Source organism: Barbus barbus, assembly GCF_936440315.1.
Source record: "Barbus barbus genome assembly, chromosome: 5".
NCBI classification, from domain to species: Eukaryota; Metazoa; Chordata; class Actinopteri; order Cypriniformes; family Cyprinidae; genus Barbus; species Barbus barbus.
Window position 1 is genome coordinate 36488635 of NC_136733.1, and position 20774 is coordinate 36509408.

The 20774-nt window shown below is 36.3% G+C and overlaps 1 protein-coding gene across 1 annotated transcript; it reads right to left on the reverse strand.

Annotated features, from left to right (window-relative positions):
• Window positions 1–1594: 1594 nt before the first annotated feature.
• Window positions 1595–19156, reverse strand: LOC306870322 (5'-AMP-activated protein kinase catalytic subunit alpha-1-like). The gene is made up of 10 exons (XM_079417532.1): window positions 19025–19156; window positions 15833–15974; window positions 13685–13778; window positions 10897–11041; window positions 10688–10775; window positions 10339–10563; window positions 10095–10244; window positions 7928–8276; window positions 6589–6715; window positions 1595–4364 (listed from the first exon to the last, which is right to left on the reverse strand). Exons 1-10 carry the CDS (start codon window positions 19119–19121, stop codon window positions 4060–4062), a joined length of 1722 nt encoding a protein of 573 aa, XP_079273658.1. The 5' UTR covers window positions 19122–19156; the 3' UTR covers window positions 1595–4059.
• Between the last annotated feature and the right edge of the window lie 1618 nt (window positions 19157–20774).

Here is a 20774-nt window from a genome sequence, read left to right on the forward strand (position 1 = left end):
ACAAAAAATAATTTTGCACTGCAGAAAACCAAAAATGAACTGAAATGACTACTCATGGTTAAATCATTTATGCATATAATTTGCTAAACATTGATAACAGACAAAAAGTACAAATTAACTTGATTACTAAATGTAACAAATGCCCATGCTGTTGACTTTGTCTAGAAAAACCACTCAAATGTAATCCTGAAACACAAACAAAGGCTGTTTTGTTGGAATGCAATGAAAGAGGGAAAATTAATCTGGTTAGCTTTACTGGATACTGTATTCTTGAAGGGGAAAAATATGTATGTGTGCAATAACAGACATAATCTGCTCCTGGTACAGACCAGTATATTTTGGGCTCACTGGATTACACACTCATTTGAGACTAGCTCAGATGCATCACAGAGCCCAGATCCTTAACTAATACCCCAGTCATTTTTCATTAATAACTTACTTAAATATAGAGTTCAATAACTAATACTTTGTATTTTATCAGCAATAATTACTCTACCTTGCCATGAGATATTTTTAAACATTTCTCTGAAACATTAATGATATTTACATATAATAAGCAAAATATTTTTGGACTGCCCAAAGGAACGACTAAATAATACAGTGAAAAACTTCCAAAAAGATAGGCTATCCCATCTGCACTAGTGCAGGTGAGTCTGTTGTTTACATACCAGAGTGATGAACACGAACACTGCTCAGCGCTTCTTCTGCGGAACAGTGCTCCAGTTTTGAAAGCTTAGCGTGAGCAGCCAGTCCTGGAGTAACATTACCATGCTTCTCTGTAGATATGCGTATGGAGGAGTTGCTGCTTACACTATGACGCACTACGGCAGGTGTGCAGCAGAAGTCTATCAGCGTAATTTATTATTTCAATTTTAAATACCCACATGTATGGTTCTGTGGTATATATTTATATATGGTTTGTAAAAAAAAAAAAAAAAAAAACTTTAATTTGTAATTACAAAATGTAGCCTAATACTGTGTAATTGGATATCCTATACATTTTAGAAGTTAGAAATCAGAAAAGAATGTTTTGTCAAAACTCAAGTTAACTCCAATAATGACACGTCTTCAGGATTAAAGGGACATCTGCGGGTCATTTTCTGAAGTACAGATCTCCCTTTAGAGACGTGCATTGGAAGAAACACAATAAATAACAGGCCTACACCAGAGCTGCTGAGAATCTCTCTCTCTATGGCTCTGGCCTACACATAAGTAGGGGAAGACCGCCTTTTTAGTGAATAAAGGTGGGTTTGCTTAGAAGGTCTATTTCTGTACATACCTTAAGGTCTACAAAAGTCTATAGAGAACATATGGAGAATGTTTCAAGACTATTTTTAGTAAAATGTAAACTGTAAATCATCATGAATCTCTTATCAACCCATGAAAACACAACGACGTCTTATGTAACATGACTTATTTTGTAATTACTTATTGATGAAAAAGTATTAATGAATAGAATGAAAAATTTAATATTATATTGCAAACACGTGACAACTTGGCCTGACAATATATATATATATATATATATATATATATATATATATATATATATATAAAATTTCCTTAGACTAAAAACTATTTTAACCCTTTGGATAAAGTTAATAACGGTTTTATTGTTCCTGTTTGCTCAACAAAAATATTACAATTCATAAAAAAAAAAAAAAAATTGAATTAAGCATTAATTTTACTAGTTAATTAAAAACAATAGAAGGAAAAAGGAAAAGCTCTGTGTGTATGTTTACTACTGTAATTAAAGGAATTACCAAACATTTCTTTAAAAATATAGTCACACAACATACACCATGTTTTCAAAAGATACAATACAATCATTTTTCATGTATCGTTTTATTAAGCAGTTGTCTTTACAAATCATCTTTTCAACTGTAAATAATCAGTAATTATCTGTAAATGTACATGGACAAGCCTCCATGAGGTGCATCTCTGCACAGATAATCAACATAAATGGACGTCAACAGATTTTCTAAACTTCTTTTTGATGGCTGAATAAACAGCCTGTGGAGACAATGAAATGGTTCCCTAGTGATAAGGAGTTAACGTTTGGGGGGCTAAAGGGGACAGAGCAAAACTACATTTCTCTGGATTTGTCTTAAGCTGACTTGCAAAGCACAGATTGTCAAGTTTTAGCTCTAAAATCTCATTAATAGAGATTCTGAAATGACAGTGCAGTTTAGAACAAAAACAACATCATCCTTTTAGGAAACTAGATCTTAACATGTAACAAAGACTCAGAATTACTGGCCTTACATCTTTTCTTTTTGAGAATGTTACTGCTGCATTAATAAGAACTAAGAGTTATTTGTTTAATGTGGTAAGAATATGCGTTCAGACTTTAAAAGTAAATACGCTATGCCATACATACCATAGAATACATTTAGTATTTAAAATGACATCTTAGCTTTTTTAGCATTGAATTTGGAATATTTAATTTGAATAAAGCTGGAGCTCTGGGCAGGCAAATGAACAAGAGCACTTGTTTTCATTTTCATCTATGAAACATATGTTGAAAGAACTGATCTGAAGAGGAGGATTACTCCTGTCAGTAAGCTCCTATATTTCATTCATTGTTAACAGGTTGCAGTGCTTTCATTTGTGGACTTTTGTAGAATTTTCATACGAGGGCACATAGTAACATGCAAGTAGCTTTCCTATTTTATGATCTTAAGATTATGACTTTGCAAACACCGTATTAAGAAATGACTATATGATTCGCTCTGGAGATCGATCAGTATGCGCCAATATTTCAACTAATTTTATCTCTCTTTTTCCCCTTTTCATTGTGGTGAAACTTTATTTGGACACCTCAGCTGTGTCTGTGTTACATCTCAGCCAACATTAAAAAAAAAAAAAGTTTTAATATTGGGCCTGTCTTACCACAGAGACTTAATTTGTAAAAGTGGAGGGGATACAAAAACCTTTGATTTCTTTTTTTTTTTAAGGTGAACTTAATTTTCAAGCAACCATTGTTTTGTAAAACAACTAAAATAGTTTTTGATAAAGCAGTGTATGGAATAAAATATCTAACAGCGATACAATCAAATATTTCTTAAAAAAAAATCCAGTCCAATATCACAATTTTAATACAATCTACAACCCCATTTAAAGCACTGATAAATATAAATCCAAATGCATGTTTAAATTCTGTATATACTTAAATGTATGTAAAATGTGAGCGAATAGAAAAAAAGACCAAGGTGTGACGAACAAAAAACAAACAAACAAAAATCTATGAAACAGAGGCAAGGACACTGCGCTCCTTCAGGATAAATGGGTTTAATATTGGTCTCTTCCTTAAGAAAGACTGACATATCAAGTTGTCCCTTTGTGTTAAAGTGCCCACCACGTTAAATTGGCCCCGCTTTTTAAGACGGCTCCTCCTAATCAAGTGCTCTTTCCAGTAGGCCGCTTCAATGGGATAAACCAGTTCTGACACTGGCCCACAAAAACTTACAGGTAAAACTGTGCAAAAGTGCTTTCTGTCTTACTTGTCGTCCCACGTGCCTCACAAGGGCTCTTTCTTTATATATCTCTTGGTCCGCCAAGAATCGCAACAGCATTGTGTACAGTACAGCTAGCTCAGTGTATAACTCATTTAAATGCACCTCTACGCCTCACTCTCTGCAAGGAAATCCTTGCTATAAAACTCAGAAAAGAATTGTAAAACCATCTCTAAAAGAGTTTAGACACTATAAAGCGGCTTAGCAATCTTTCTGACATCTTAACTGTGGCACAAAAAAACAACCTCCATCCTTTTCCTCTTTGTACCTTTTCTCAATCCTCAAACAGGCTGATCCTGGCGACTGTAGTGCCAGAGACCATTCAGCGTGTTCATGCGAGTGGGATGCATGGAGTCTTGAGTTCGTCCGCATGCTTATTGCTCCAAAGACACTGAGAGAGAAAAAGAGAGACGAAAAGAACAGAGATAGAAGGACTGCTGTGGATGATGATACAGATATCAGAGGACGAAGAGGTAGACAGTATTCCAGAAGAAAGAGAAAAGAAGCCAGAGAGTGAGAGAGAAGGCATCAGAGGAACCACAAGTTATCGTGCTAGCAGCTTGATGAGGTTGGCACACATCTCAAAGAACTCTATGGTGTGACTTCCTGGGCGGGGGAGGATCTCGCCCCCTGTGGAATCCACTGAGGAGGTAAGAGAAGAAGCCAGAGAGCCTTCTGCTGCTTTCCCTCCGGATATCGGAGGCGTGGAGGGCGCGGACGCATCACCCTTTGCTGCATCCTCACATTCGTTTTTCTCGTTCCTGTCGTTCTTTAGGGTAGTCCGGTAGCTACCGACTGAGCCAGAGCGGTGAGGTGTGGCAGTCCCTGATTTTACTTCTATCATGTCATCTATATGAAACAGAACAGAAGGCTTTAGAGAATAAAATATACAGAAAACGCTCTCCAGCACACTCAGCAACAAACAGAATTTTGGTAAACAATTTAGTTTATGATTCCTTTTCTGGAATGATTATTCATCTGATAAAACTATATTTGAGATTTAAGCAGAACCAATATAAGAATTAAGAAATAAATATTTTCACATTTCATGCTAAATTAAAATAACTACACTAACACAATGCAATAACTTTTGAAGTATCGCATTAGAAATAAGTGATGGAAACGCCAAATTTCGAAAAGAAATCCCTTAATTCACAAAAACGTTTTGTTCGCTTAGTGGTTTTTGACTTGTGCGAAAATGGCTTAATGCTTAGATTTTCAGACCATATTTAACAAATGGCTCATAGAGCATTATTTCCAGCTTTATATTTGGTATATAGTACAGTCATCTGTAAATATTTTTATTTTATCAGGGGTTTTTTTCATTGATTTTCTCGAATAGCCAACATACAGAGTTCCTAATATAAAAAATAATTCAAAAATACAGATGTACATGGGAATGTTTTGCATTCTTACGCATTACAATTTCTAGTTTTATATAACCTATTTCCTTTGTGTATCACTCCCATCTTACTATGAATAAACAGATAGCATGGATGCACATGAATTAACAGATCTACCTGCTCAAAATTTAGCTTTTCTTACGGTAGTACTTCCAATATCAAGGCCAAATGTCCAATTTAACACATCCTCTGTGGTGGTGGAGAAACTATGGTACGCAATGGACTGATGGCATAACATTTGCCAAGCTCAAGGGTCTATAAAAAAGACTGGTACAGTAAAATACCTTTAAGATTTGGCTTTCATTGGGGCAATATGCCATATTATTTTATTATTATATTATGCCATATTACTTTAATTCATAGTCTGAAACTACACCACGAAATGGGCTGATGGCACAACAGGTGGCTCAGTGTGCATTGGTCTATATGCTAAATTTAATGGTTTCTTGTGCGCACATAAAGGTCTGTATATATATTTTTTATTTTTGCAAAGGTCCTTGAGTTATATAATACGGTGCTAAGAATATAGTGTGAAGAATCATTCATCTGTCATCATTTACTCACCCTCAAATAGTTCCAAACCCGTATGAATTTCTTTGTTCTGCCAAACACAAAGGAAGAAATTTTGAAGAAAGTTTGTAACCAGGCTGTTCTGGGGCACCATTGACCTCCATAGTAGGAAAAAACAAAATACCATGGAAGTCAATGGTGCCCCAGAACAGTTCTGTTTCCCACATTCTTCAGAATATCTTCCTTTGTGTTAAGCAGAACAAAGACATTCATACAGGTTTGGAACTACTTGAGGGTGAGTAAATGACAGAATTTTCATTTTTGGGTGAACTATCCCTTCAACAGCTACCATGAAACCCCACTTCTTGTACGATAAACTTATTTTCATTAAATTCTGAATTTTCTATTATAAAAAACTAAATAGGGGCAAAAGTCTGGAAACAAATATTTTTCCATACTTTTCCAAACCCCGTAGGAACCCTGGAATAATGGGAGATGGAAACGCATTTAGCGAATAAATCCTGCATGAGCGTTCAAAAACGTCACGTGACTTTGCACTATGGGATGGCATAACCTGACTAACCAGCGGACTGATTTTGTTGCACAGCATCTGAAATGTTATTATGGTCATTCTGAAGTGCCTGAGCAAAGTCTGTCAAAGTATTTCTATATAATTGCCTCCCAGAACGGTCTGCCACAACTGCGTTCCCAAAGAGCTGACATTCACCTCCGAAAGCAAGACCGCATTTACTGCGTTTCATCTGCTCTCTTGAAGTGCAAGTAATTTGAGAATTATTATAAATAGTGGCCTCTCCTACTTTTCTTAGTGATATTTAGTGCCAGTTTATCAGGAAGTGAAGATTTTGTTCTCTCTAACTCGTTGGATGGAAGTGGTGCTTATTTGCAAATGTTTAATGGGATATTCCAATTTTTTCGGCTACAGTCTCACAAGACTTAAGTAATGAATAACATGGTAACACTTTAGATATCCTATAAATAATATTTGCATTCAGTACAAGAGTCAGATTTATTCAGATACCACACTGTGAGATTCATATCCTTGTGTGATTATGTATACATTTTTATATTTTTTAATTGATTACTGTAAATTAAAGTACCAAAATAAATAAAATACAGACAAACAGTGTGACAATTTTTACCATCTATGCTCCTGAAGTCAAGTAAATAGGTCCTGCTGTCCACCTGGTAGAGCTGGAGGCTCATCTTTGTATGTATGCCAGTGACTGGGTTCTTCCTCCGCACTCGGAAGTAATAAGGATTAACTACCTATTAAACCACAGAGAAAAAAAGTCAGCAGAGTAAAATCTTACTGTAATGGATTTAAACTTTTAAAGGGACTGGTACATTGCACTGTAACATAGTTTTGAGGAAGTCTGAATGGCGTACTCCTGAATAACAATAAACACTGCTCCACATATTCCATATTCTTTGTTGCATTTTCCTGTCAAAATAACGGCGTTCCTTTGGATGTTTTCAGCTTTTATGAACTGCCGGGTTTTCCGGTAGTGGGCGGGACTAATGCACAAACGGCGATATGAGCAAAAATTCATATCTCGGTATCTTTTGGCTGATTTACGGTATATATCTCGATATTGATACACTTTTGTATTTGGATTAAAAAAACAAAGTGAATATAACCATAGGCATATATTTGTGTTTTAAAAAGGGTTAAAATCACATTACATTCTAACATTGTAACACTGCAATCTAAAAACAAAAATAATGCTTTTAAAGCAGAAGTTATATTTACTAAAAAGCACCCCATTAGTCACTTTACAGTTAGTGCTATCATACAAATACACTTACTTGTAGGTTTAAAATTCTACATACATTACATTTATTATTAACTACAAATATTTAAGCAAATGTATATTTTAGAATTATCGCACCCCTATTGCATTGTGCATCTGTTTGGCGCGCATGCGCGTGGCGGCACTCATTCTCAAGTCTCAAAGCAGAAGGCTCATGCACTGCTGACACCAAAATGGAAATATTTACATGGCTTGCTAACATTTACAGATGGAGAATATACCTGTGAAATGTAAGTTATGCATTAAGGAAAACATCACATCTCAAACACATTAAACAGCACGAGTAGCATCTCTGTCAGCGGCACACCGCAGCCTTTCTGTCAGAGCCGTCTTAAACTGAAACTAAAGTATAGGCTTCTATATCTTACGAGTTTTTTTAAAGGCCTTCATATAAAGTTTGTCACATGTTTAGAAAAAAATTGTATTATGCACTCTCCGCCGCAGTTCAGTCTGTGTCCTCAGCTATATTTTATATCCAATGGCGATTCAATTAACAAGGTGTCCGTAGAGGGTAGGAAAAAAAACTGAACAAAACTACTTGAGGGTGAGTAAATGACAGAATTTAAATTTTTGGGTGAACTATCCCTTTAAATGCTAATCTATTTAAATGCTAAACAATGCAGTGTTCCAACAAATGTAAAGTACAACCCAAAGCACAAACGCTTACCTTCCACTCATAGTCCAATTGCTTCATAGCACGACAGACCTCACTCATGATATCATTCGGTCTGCTCTGGCTACGGATTCCCAGGTGCCACTTAGCTCGCCGGACACCGAGATGCTTGGACTTTTGGGGGTTAAGCTCATCCAGCGTGTGTCGAGGACGTGGCTGGGACTCCGTCACCAGGAATGGCACTCTCTCGGGGTGAATCTTCGCAGAGTGGTGCGCAGGCAGGTCATCTAGGAAGCTGTCCGGGGGGCTGGAGGCCAAGTAGAAATCTTTGGCCTCGTTCATAATGCGCCGGTTGTCTATGATCAAGTGATAGGCCACAGCAAGAGGATCCTGGTGATTGCGACTGCAAAGAAAGCAAGGACAAAAACAGGACAGATGAGAGTTTATAGTTGTTTGGTAGCATTTAATTCGACTGCAGTGACACTATGAGGAATTGAGTTACAAATTTAAATCAGTCTAATTAGCAGAGATAATTATTTTATAGCTAAATGAAATGGACTTTTTTAACTGTAACATACCCAAATGTAATAGAACTGCGATATTGACAAAAATGATGTATTTTGGGGATTTTGCCAATAACTATGAGATTACACAATTTTTTTTTTTGTAGGAATACAAAACTATACTTACCATTAACTAACAAAAAAACAGTTGTATTTTTATTAACTATTATTAACAAAGATTAATAAACAACAAATGTATTGCTTAGCTTAATTAGATGTATTATCTAATGGAACAGTTACCAAATTTTGAATAATGCAATATGTTTCAATAGGAAACTAAGGGCGATTTCCAAACGGCTTTTTTTGCGCCCTTGAAGGGCACTTCGGGAAGGAGACTCCATTTGTTGGGATGTTCCAAACGAAAGTGAGCAACTGAATCCCTTCACGATGGGCCCTTCCAGAGGTCCGTTAGCGAAGGGAACATGCCATGGTCACTTCATGGAAGTGATTTCCGTTTGTGATCATGTGATCTTCCGTTAGGAGATCTTGCGATGCATTTTAAAGCAAAGCTGTTGTTGATTTCGACTTCACATACAATGGTAAGTATTAAAAATAGGCGGATTAAAATTGTATTTATTTTAATGTAACAAAATATTTTTCATCAGAGATTGAAATATGATTTAAGACGGAAGTGTAAGCAAGTTTAGTTTGAAAAACTGTGATAGTAAATAAGACACAATTAAACAATATTTGAAAAATTAATTAATAATAATAATAATAATAATAATAAGAAATATTTATTTGCAACAACTGTTGCATGCACGTGCAGCGTTGTCGAGGTAACATCTGGTCAGTCATTCCCTTCGCCAAGGGAGTTCCAAACGCTTATACAGTAATGCCCTAAACGCTCTGCCCTTCAAAGGGAGTAGGGCATAGGGGTGCTCAATACCGTTTGGAATTCGCCCTGAAACTGCTAGTAGGTTGCAGCAAGTTTCTTTTTAAAGGGATAGTTCACCCAAAAATGAACATTCTGTCATCATTTAATCACCTTCAAGTAGTTCCAAACCTGTATGAATGTCTTTGTTCTGCCAAACCCAAAGGAAGATATTCTGAAGAATGTGGGAAACAGAGCAGTTCTGGGGCACCATTGACTTCCATAGCATTTTTTTTCCTACTATGGAAGTCAATGGTATCCCAAAACAGCCTGGTAACAAACTTTCTTCAAAATATATTCCTTTGTGTTTGGCAGAACAAAGAAATTCATACAGGTTTGGAACTACTTGAGGGTGATTAAATGATGACAGAATGTTCATTTTTGGGTGAACCATCCCTTTAATGAGTGATGAATCCTTCATTCAAATGTGATTTCAGTGTTTCAGTGACTCATTGATCATTCACTAAAACAATTAGTTCAAAAAAGCAGGAAATCTTCAGAAATAAAATCGAATTAAATCACGAAATCTTTATCAATAGCCATGATTAGATGCTAACATGAATGTCCTTCGCAAAAGTTTAAATATCCTGAATTTATGATCACATTAAAAACCTTGCATTTTTCATCAACACCACTGCAATTTCCCATTACAAATGAAAGTCATAATTTCTTCTGATATGAAAACTCCCTCCAGTGTAGGCACCCAAAAGCCTCAATAGCAAGTAACAAGAAAAGCAGAAGTAACAAAATGTTGGATACAAAAAGATAAAAACCACACACAAACCTGTACAAGCAGTTGAGCACCTCCTCCTCAGTGCACTCAAACTTCTCGCACACCTCCTTCAGTGCCTCCTCATCAATCATATTACTGCTATATGCAGCATCCTCTGGGAACAGATACTTGGGGAGATCTTGTTTAAACCACTCATCCTCCCTGAAAATGGATAGCAATTAACAGAGAAAGAGATTTGCACAATAGTTTTGGCATTGCTAAAATTAAAAGGGACAGCGTTTGTGTAGTTTCTGACCGAATCTCTTTAATGGTGGCTCTCTTCATAGGATCCACCTGGAGCATGTGTTTCAGAAGGCTAATAACGGAGGGGTTCAGGTACGGAGGCATGAAGAAGATCCCATCGCAGATCTTCTTGAACAGCGTTGGCACGTGGTCATCGTCAAATGGCAGCGTTCCGCACAGCAGAGCGTACAAAATCACACCACTGCTCCAGATGTCCACCTCTGGCCCTGCGTATAACCTGGGCGAGAACAGCAAGAAAATATCAATGAACGGACAACACAAAGCCACACAGAGTATTATCTTAGAGGATGACAGCAGGTTGAGATCATTTCAAACTTAAAAAAACAAAATGCAAACATTACCTTCCAGAGATGACTTCCGGAGCAGCATAATTAGGAGAACCGCAACTCGTCCTTAAGAATTCTCCATCTGACATCATGTTTGACAAGCCTACATGAAGAAAGGTCAAAGTTTAAGTCAGTATAGCTTGTAATATAAATATTAAAGAAAGAGCAAGTCCACCAACCACCTAACTTGTTTCATGTTTCTTAAATATGAAGAGTTCACATACCAAAGTCTGCAATCTTGGCATTCATGCGCGCATCCAGCAGGACGTTCTCAGGCTTGAGGTCTCTGTGCACCACCATATGTCTGTGGCAGTAATCCACCCCTGAGATGATCTGCTGGAACAGACGCCTGCTCTCCTTCTCTTCCAACTGACCAGAGATGCAGGAACATGTTTTTACACATTCCCATGTGGACTGATCTGAACATTCAGTTTACAGTTCCCCTTTTGCAACCTACTGTGCCATTTTTGTGGCCCCTGATATTATACTACTTTTTAAACGTTTGGGGTCAGTTTTGGATAGATGTCTTACATTCACCATATAATATTTTTTTAAATGTAATTTATTCCTGTGATGGAAAAAAAAATTCTGCAGCCATAACGTCACATGATCCCTCAGAAATCATTCACAAAATCAGCTTATTAGATCGATAAACATTTCTTATTATAAATGTTGAAAACAATTGTGCCGCTTAATATATTTGTAGAGATTGTAATGCATTTTTTCAAAATTATTTGATGCATTGAAAGTTCAAAAGAACTTTTAACAGAATTTTTTTAACCGTTTTCTGTAATTTTTTAACAATTTAATGCATGCTGAATAAATTTAATGCTTGTTGAAAAAAAACTTATTTATATTTAAAAAAAAAAATTATCATCTCACTGACCCCAAACTGTAGTGTTGAACAGTAGTGTAAATTTTTGTGATTAATTCTTAGATTAATTTATTGATTCTGGCAAGATTGGAAAAGATTATTCCACAAGCAGAAAAATAGAGTTCAGATGAACTGTGATAAACTAATGCAAGGGGACTACTGTTTTTTTTTTTTTTTATGCCAATGGCTTTAAATTTACAGTTCATTTATTTAAACAAATATCAAATTACTTGCATTCTATTTAGGATTTCAAGATTACAGACCCTTTAAACCTAAATTGAATTGCTATTGTTTAACGATTGCTAAAATGATTGCACTTTTTTCTGTTGAGCTCTGTTTGATTGACAAGCATGCAGATGCTTTATGATATACAGGTGCATCTCAAAAAATTAGAATATCACGAAAAAGTTCATTTTTTCTTGTAACTTATTTCAAAAAGTTCATTACATGTAAAGTAAAACAAGTTTTTTTATTTACATTTTGATGATTAGAGCTCACGAAACTCAAAAATCAGTATGTCAAAATATTAGAATATTTACATTTGAGTTTCAATAAATGACCATCCCTACAGTATAAATTCCAGGTATCTCTTGCTCTTTGAAACCACAATAATGGTGAAGACTGCTGACTTGGCAATGATCGAGAAGACAAACATTGACACCCTCCACAAAGAGGGTAAGTCACAGAGGGTCATTACTGAAAGGGGTGGCTGTTCACAGAGTGCTGTATCAAAGCATATTAAATGCAAAGTTGACTGGAAGGAAGAATTTGGGTAGGAAAAGGTGCACAAGCAACAGGGATGACCGCAGGCTTGAGAATACTGTCAAGCAAAGCTGATTCAAACACTTGTGAGAGTTTCACAAGGAGTGGACTGAAGCTGGAGTCAGTGCATCAAGAGTCACCGCGCTCAGACGTCTTCAGGAAAAGAGCTACCAAGCCACTTCTGAACCAGAGACAACGTCAGAAGCGTCTTACCTGGGCTGTGGAGAAAAAGAACTGGACTGTTGCTCTGTGAAAGTCCTCTTTTCAGAAGAAAGTAAATTTTGCATTTCATTTGGAAATCAAGGTCCCAGAGTTTGGAGGAAGAATGGAGAGGAACAGAATCCATGTTGCTTGAAGTCCGGTGTGAAGTTTCCACAGTCAGTGATGATTTGGGCTGCCATGTCATCTGCTGGAGTTGGTCCACTGTGTTTTCTGAAGTTCACAGTCAACGCAGCCATCTACCAGGAAATTTTAGAGCACTTCATGCTTCTTCTGCTGACAAGCTTTATGGAGATGCTGATTTCATTTTCCAGCAGGACTTGGCACCTGCCCACACTGCCAACGGTACCAAAAGCTGGTTCAATGACCATGGTGTTACTGTGCTTGATTGGCCAGCAAACTCGCCTGACCTGAACCTCATAGAGAATCTATGGGATATTGTCAAGAGGAAGATGAGAGACACCAGACCCAACAATGCAGATGACCTGAAGGCCGCTATCAAAGGAACCTGGGCTTCCATTACACCTGAGCAGTGCCACAGGCTGATCACCTCCATGCCACGCCGCATTGATGCAGTAATTCATGCAAAAGGAGGCCCAACTAAGTATTGAGTGCATAGAAATGAACATACTTTTCAGAAGCCTGACATTTCTGTTTAAAATATCCTTTTTTATATTACTCTTATGTAATATTCTAATTTTCTGAGACACTGAATTTTGGGTTTTCATTATCTGTAAGCCATAATCGTCAAACTTTCAAGAAATAAAGGCTTGAAATATTTCACTCGGTGTAATGAATCTATATAATATATGGGTTTCACTTTCTGAAATGAGTGACAAAAAATATTTTTCATGATATTCAAATTTTTTTAGATGTACCTGTATTTGATTAACAATGAGAGTGACATTTATTTTCTTACTTTCTGCTGGGCACTCCACAAAACTGAAATGCTCTTAAGTAAATGTATTTTTACACTAAAATATTTAACAACATTAAAAAGCAATCACTGATGGAGCGTCTCTAGGCACAGCACAACCAAACTACACAACTAAATAAAGTCAATTATTTTCATCATCCATTATAATCCATTATTAATTATAATTATAATTCATTTTCAGGCCCTAATCATAAGCCACAAATTAAAACTGAATATTTACCTTTCCATTTTTACAGATGTAGTCAAAGAGTTCTCCTCCTGACACATATTCCATTACCATGAAGATGTCTGTTGGTGTGCTGATAACTTGGTAACTGCGAAACAAACAAAATGCACAAATTTGCAAAGAATACATGTCACTGGTTCTGTACGTGTAGTCAGTGAAATGCATCTGAACTATGCAAAAATCTCAAATGTGTACAATATATTTGAATCATTCGTTTAAAAAAAAAAAAAAAAAAAACACTGAACTTTCCCTATCTAGTACTGATTTAGAGATGAATTATGAATTCATTTCCTATTTGATACTGTAAAGCTGCTCTGACACAATCTGTATTGTTAAAAGCGCTACATAAATAAAGGTGATAAAGCCCTAATAATATAAATTGTACTGTAAAATGTTACTGTAATTTGAAATTTCTGTTTAATTGTAATTGAAATAAATAGCTTTAGTGAACCATTATTGTTTTTTTTCTTTTAGTTTTAGTATAACATTATTATACCATGTATAATTTGACCTTTTTTGTATAAAGAAGAAACCACACCAATGTATAGTAACATTTGAGGCTCAACGCTAAAGAAAAGCAATAAAAGTTCAGGAAGAGTGTTTTCAACCTTTTTTAAAATATATATTTTATATAAAAATATGGCATGCAGCTTCAAACAATAGCATGAATCTGTTCAAAATAATTGTTATTAATAATCGCAATTACAGTCTCAAGGGAATAATCGACAATTATGATTTTTGTCATAATCATGCAGCCCTACAATCAAGATGAAAGAAAACCAAAAAATAGTTTTTCTATAATGGGAGGAAAAGGAAATCCCCTCCCTCTTTCTCATCCTCTGTAATTATGTGAATGTCTTCCCAAGACGCATTTGGCAATGTCTTGCCAAAATGCAAGCAGGGTCACTAGAGAAGCCTGTCCAAATTTCCATACAAACATGGGTGCTCATTTGCACATCGATCTGCGAAAAAGAACATTATTTTGTGTATTTGGTGTAATGCAATGTGTTTATGTGGTTTAAGGTTAAAAAAACATTACTTTCCACATACTGTACATTATTGTTGCTCCTCTATGCTCTGCCTTTCTGAAACGCATCGATTTTTTACAAAGCTCATCGTTCTGAGAAGCGAGGTGTGCTCTTATTGACCAGCTATCCAGTGCGTTGTGATTGGCCGAATACCTCAAGCATGAGACCGAAATGTTACGCCCCTTACCGTGTCCCGGCGCGACGAGACAAAAATGATAAAACCCATTATAAACGAGGCATTTGTTGCATCCAGTGGTGACACTGATATATAATGACTTCTCATGAGGTCTTTTTACACGTCACCTTGCATCACGCCTCAAACATAACACCATGTTTGCATTTGTGATCGGAGAAACGACAAACAACCAGCACTACTCTACACAGCTCAAATAGTCAGTGGCAAATTCTTTAAATATGAAAACATACTTACAGGCTGTGAGTGAGAAGCGCCAGACTGTCCATGCAAAGTTGGAATTGCCCCACTTTATAGAAACAGCCTTTGTGCACAGGACAGCATTGTAGGCTAACATTACTCTCCCAGGTTCAGGAAATAGTCCTCCATAAAATGCGCTGCACACACTCTAATATTTGGGTTGAACTGTTCTGGAACAGTGTTGTAAATACAACTTAACCACTGATTTCTAGTTGTGTCCTCTTTTGGAAGCCCAAACAAATTACTTTCGCTTTCACAATGAAACACAGCATCTCCAGGACATGGTCCCGGTGGCACTACACTGAGAATAAACGCCCTCTTTCTTTGCGTATAGCCTACATTTGGGCAGTGTTATGCAAATCTTCCCACACAGTCACGTAGACATGTGGGGGCGTGTTTGAATGAGCCGTTTTAGGGGGGCGTGGACAAGTCTTAACTTTGATAAAGAATATCTCTTTGGGTTTGAGACTTTAGTCTTTGCTACTTTAGGGATCTTATCTATGCACAAACACTCCAAACAGAAAGGAAAACTTGAAATCGCATCATACGACCCCTTAACAACAAAAAAAAAACTCAAAATAATTACGAGTAGATCAAAGTTGCATATTCTAGCCCCGACACAGAACACTGCAAGTTCATTATCTGTGTATTAGCACAAAGATGGAATGAATCAGTACTCACAGTTTGATTATATGCGGGTGACGGAAGAGTTTGAGGTTCTGGATCTCACGTCGAATCTTCCCCACCACATCAAGACTGCGGATCTTCTGCCTGTTCAAAATCTTTACCGCCACCTGGTGCTTGGTCAGCTCATGCTGGCCCACTGCATAGGCAGGTAGAAGAAACAACATACTTATAGCAAAATAAATAGACTTTTGAAAAGGAGCAAAAAGCGGTCTCTCAGGCCCCGTTTACACTAGTGCGTTTTCGTTTTAAAACGCATAACTTCTACTACGGTTACGCCTGTCGTTTACACTACTCCAGTGTTTTCGAAGTCAAAAACGGAGACTTTTCAAAACGCTGCAGACCCCGTTTTAGTTTGAAAATTTCGAGGTTGCGTTTCAGTGTAAACGGACCAAAACGGGAGACTTTTGAAAATGATGGCCACATGCGTATCCTTCATGACCGTGTAAACAATAACATCATGCTCATTGTTGTACCCATAGATATGTATGGGTAGACTCTAGGGGTGAGCGATATCTATCGTCTGCGATAATATCGTAATTGTTTTAACTATGTGCAATTTGACAATAGAGTATTTTGCAAACACCAAACAAAACACCACGGAGTGCACGCATACATTCACTTTCACTGCATGATTCAGTCTATTAAAATGCATTAAGAATGATTAAAAAAATTCTAAATATGGGGGCAGAAAATGTATATATTTACGTTTCATATAGTTAAAATCACACGAAGAGTGACGTTTTTTCAAAAATAAGCATGATTTTCATTTTTTTTATAATTTTAAATATCAGTATTCAATGTTTAATGTTTAAAATGTCAAAACATTATGCATTTGTAACTGGTTAAAGCACTCCATGTCCCTCTGAGCTGCATTAAATAGTGTGTAAATGCATCTAAATGCCCCTTCAGATGCAACTTCTGCAAAGATTAATTTTGATACTGGTTTCATTTGTTTGGTAACAGCCTAAATGTGTATTATCTTAATTGACTGATTTGACTGAAAAGATGTACACTTTTAGAATAAAATTGCTTTATTAAAGATAAAAATCAATTTAAACTTAAATGAAAAGATTAATTAATCACTGATGTGAACTGACCACACAGAATATGAAGAATATCGAAAACTGCAGCTGTCCACGGTAGTCAGATATCAGCACAATAACACACTCTGCAAAATATCGTCTAATTATCAAAAAAAAAAAAAAAAAAAGTTTTTTTCCAATATCGCACACCCCTAGTAGATTCCCCACTCGACCGCTCTAAGCACGCAGACACGTCCGCCATCTAAATAATAGGGCATCTACCTATACATATCTATGGTAGTACCTGCATGAATGGTCACGTGGCATGAGTTTTCGGTTGTGTAGTGTAAACGGAGATCGTTTCTGAAACGCAGCGGAAACGAGGATCGTTTTCATTCTAAAACGCCTTTTTAAAACAAAAACACACTAGTGTAAACGGGGCCTCAGTCTTTTGCTGTTGATGGCAACGGCTGTTTGTACAAATCCATTTGTCACTTGGTAATTTGGCTAAAACTAATACTTTATTTCACCCAGTGTTTATTCCACACTGGTAAATCACACATTTGCTGCTGTATACATTTACAAAATTGTCCATTTTACCATTCAATCTAAACAATTTGCAAATTGGCAGGCCATGGTTATATTAAAAATAATTAGAATACATTATTATTTGATATTACCAATATTGATTTCCATTTTTGTTAACTTAATATAAACACTGTTACTGTAATATCTACATCCTGAAGTAACAAACACTGAACTAAAAACATCTTTGAGGCTTGCATTTACATAACAGAGCTAGTTAATGTGTGAGGTTCACCGCACATTTACTCAATTTTTCCATAAACTATTTTCATATGGGCAAAGGCCTTGCCAACCAGTTTCTTATTATAAGGCTGGATATTGCTGCATCAGTAAGTGCTGAAGGCCGTATATTAAACCATTCCTAGAAGCTGGGTATGGTCTCGGTTAAGCTGTAACAGGCCACCTGCAATAACTAGACTGCTCTAGTTATGCATTAACACAAACTCGGTCACGCAGAGGGAATTCTGTGTGTGTGTATCCACAGTATCTACTAAAACATCACTATCAACCTGGTTTATAAAGGCTACTTTTTAGATGGTTGATTAGTAGGTTCCATGTTCTGTCAGTGGTACATAAACTTCTCTTTTCCCAGACCATTTTACACACAGCACACATCCTGTCTTGAAACATTTGGTTTGCATCATGTATTGCCCCATAACAGGCAAATGGATTGATCTCAGGGGCACACCAAGCTGGGAAACCATGCCTTAATACAGTAGGCATTTCATTATTGCATCAGATGTGGTGTTGGTAAAAAAGTTAACATAACTGTGAAAGAGTGAACTTTTTGAAAATGTCACCAACTGTTGGGTGCTCCTTGGCAAGTAGATTAATCAATTAATTGACCTCAATTTATCTGATTTAAAAACATTTTATTTTTAACATTATGCAAAATGTACTGTGCAAACTGAATAAAGTACCTATTCAGTCTATGCTATACATTATATGTAATTAAAGGTTTAAAATATAAACTTGACCACCAAAATGAAGTGAAAGTCAAGAACACACATTTACTTATATTACATTTATACCCTATTACACCTAATAAAAATATAACTATTCTGTGTCACTATATTTCATATGATTTTTGTCATGCTCGATTACTGAAGTCACGACTGGATCACAGAAAAGGCGCAATCATTTTTAATTCATCTGACTAACCTATCAGCAAAATTAACTAGCTTCTTGTCATTATGACAAAGACTAGCTGTATCTGTAGTTGTCATTTGGCCTGTGCACGAGCTAATCTATCAATGCTCACCAAACTGCAACTTCAGAATATTAATCACTTCATAAACCATGAAGCTAACCAGGTTAGCTGCGACCAATCCCTCTACAAACCAGACTAACACAATACATCACGCACAAATTCAGAAAACCACGTCAGCAGTGATCGGCTAACATTATCAACGCTGACCATCGCAGAAAGCTTTGTTGTTAATGTTTGTTTCAGGACTAACTTACACTATCATTAGCCAACAAGTGCTGCAGCTTAGCCGCACTTATCTTCTCCAATTTAGCTTGAACTGTCTTCAATACAACAATAACACAAAACCCAAAACACCTCGGACAGCTTTACCTTTGACTTTTCCAAACGTTCCCACTCCTAGGGTGTCTCCGAGAATATAATGTCCGATTTTCACCCTGCCTTCATGTTTCTGTTTGTCCGTCGCCATCTTCGCTCTGAGGCCCTTCCTGAGAGAGAGACAACAGCGTCTCTACTGACAACTTCCGGTACAGAAGAGCGCGCCAAAACAACAGGCTCCAAACGCTTGGATTCATTTTTAATACATAAGTGAGAAATAATAACTAATTATTAACTAAAATAACATGGTAAAATAAAATTATGAATAGTAATAATAATAATAATATCACATGACAATAATAATAGCTAATTGTAAATGATCATTCTTCTTCTTATTATTAATATTATTATTATTATGTCAGGAATAAGTGATTAACTGGCTAAATTTAAGTTTAGTTTGAGCCTGACCTGTGCTGTTTAGAATATAATATACGTTTATTGTCATTGTTTAACAGCGAAATACAGTTTAGCAGCTCTTCAGATTAATACAAATATAAATATAAGAATATAATTACATTGAGGTAGTGCAAGATTTAATAGTTCAGTATGGTAATTAAATTATTTTACTGGGGTAGCTATACTATTGGATGCCAAAAAATTAAAACAATTCTAAAAGCTTAGCTTATGGATATGAAAACATGAACTAAAAATAATTATTAGAGAATGTTCTGTTCTCTTGATGTCACACACACACACACACACACACACACACACACACACAAAGCCTCCCTATGTGTCCTGGAAACGTTATTTATGTTAAATTATTATTAAACTGCAGTTCAGATATATTTTTCTGTCTTTTTTTACATAAATTAATACTTTTATTCAGCAAAGATATATGCGAAATTGATCAAAAGTGATAAAGATATATATTGTTATATATGACAGGTTAAAAATAATAATAATAAATGCACAGCTGAATCACATATACGACTAATGTGTATTTAGGTATATGCTATATTTATATGACAATGACCAAACGAGAACAAACCAAAGTTTCAACAAACAATATCAATCTTTTAATGAAAGGCATAGGCAAAAACATTTAACATTTATTCTTTGAAGAAGTTACAAACGATGATAGCTTGATGTGAGTGGACCCAATGACTTGGCAAGGACAATGATGAGGATAAGTATAGAGACGGAACCAATAATGGTGGCAGCAATGTTTAGATTGCGAGCTCTAGTGCCATAAGAGCGAGCCATTGGGATGTCTCCAAGCAATCTGTTGTCCCTGGCCTGACACAAAATGATAAGCTTCAGGTATTTGTAAAGCAGCAAGCCAGTTATATAATTGCATATATGTATATTGCTTACCTTTATTGAGTTGTAAAAGGCCCCAAACCCAAGACAGCAAGGGTTACAGAAGTGAAGATTGAATGTGGAAAAAATTATATCATCATTGACGTTTTGGTCAGGCATGGAGAGTATTACTGGCTGGGCAGTGAAGACTCCGTCGTCCTGCTTCATGCTCTCGCCAGGTGCTGGGTAGTTCTGCACTGCCATGTCAATTCAAGACCAAGAAGCTGCTCTCAGTGATGTTTGCAAGTGTTCAGCTCTCTTTTATAGCAAGGTCTAAGCGGTGCATGTGTGTTACGCTACGTTTAGGAATAATGGGTGGAGTTGAAGGGATGGTTTGGGTGCACTACCCCTTTGCGAAACTACTAAATGTTTTCAACAACAAAGAGGTTTATACATAGTACAAATACACACTTTCTACAGTAAAACACTACCAATGATTGTG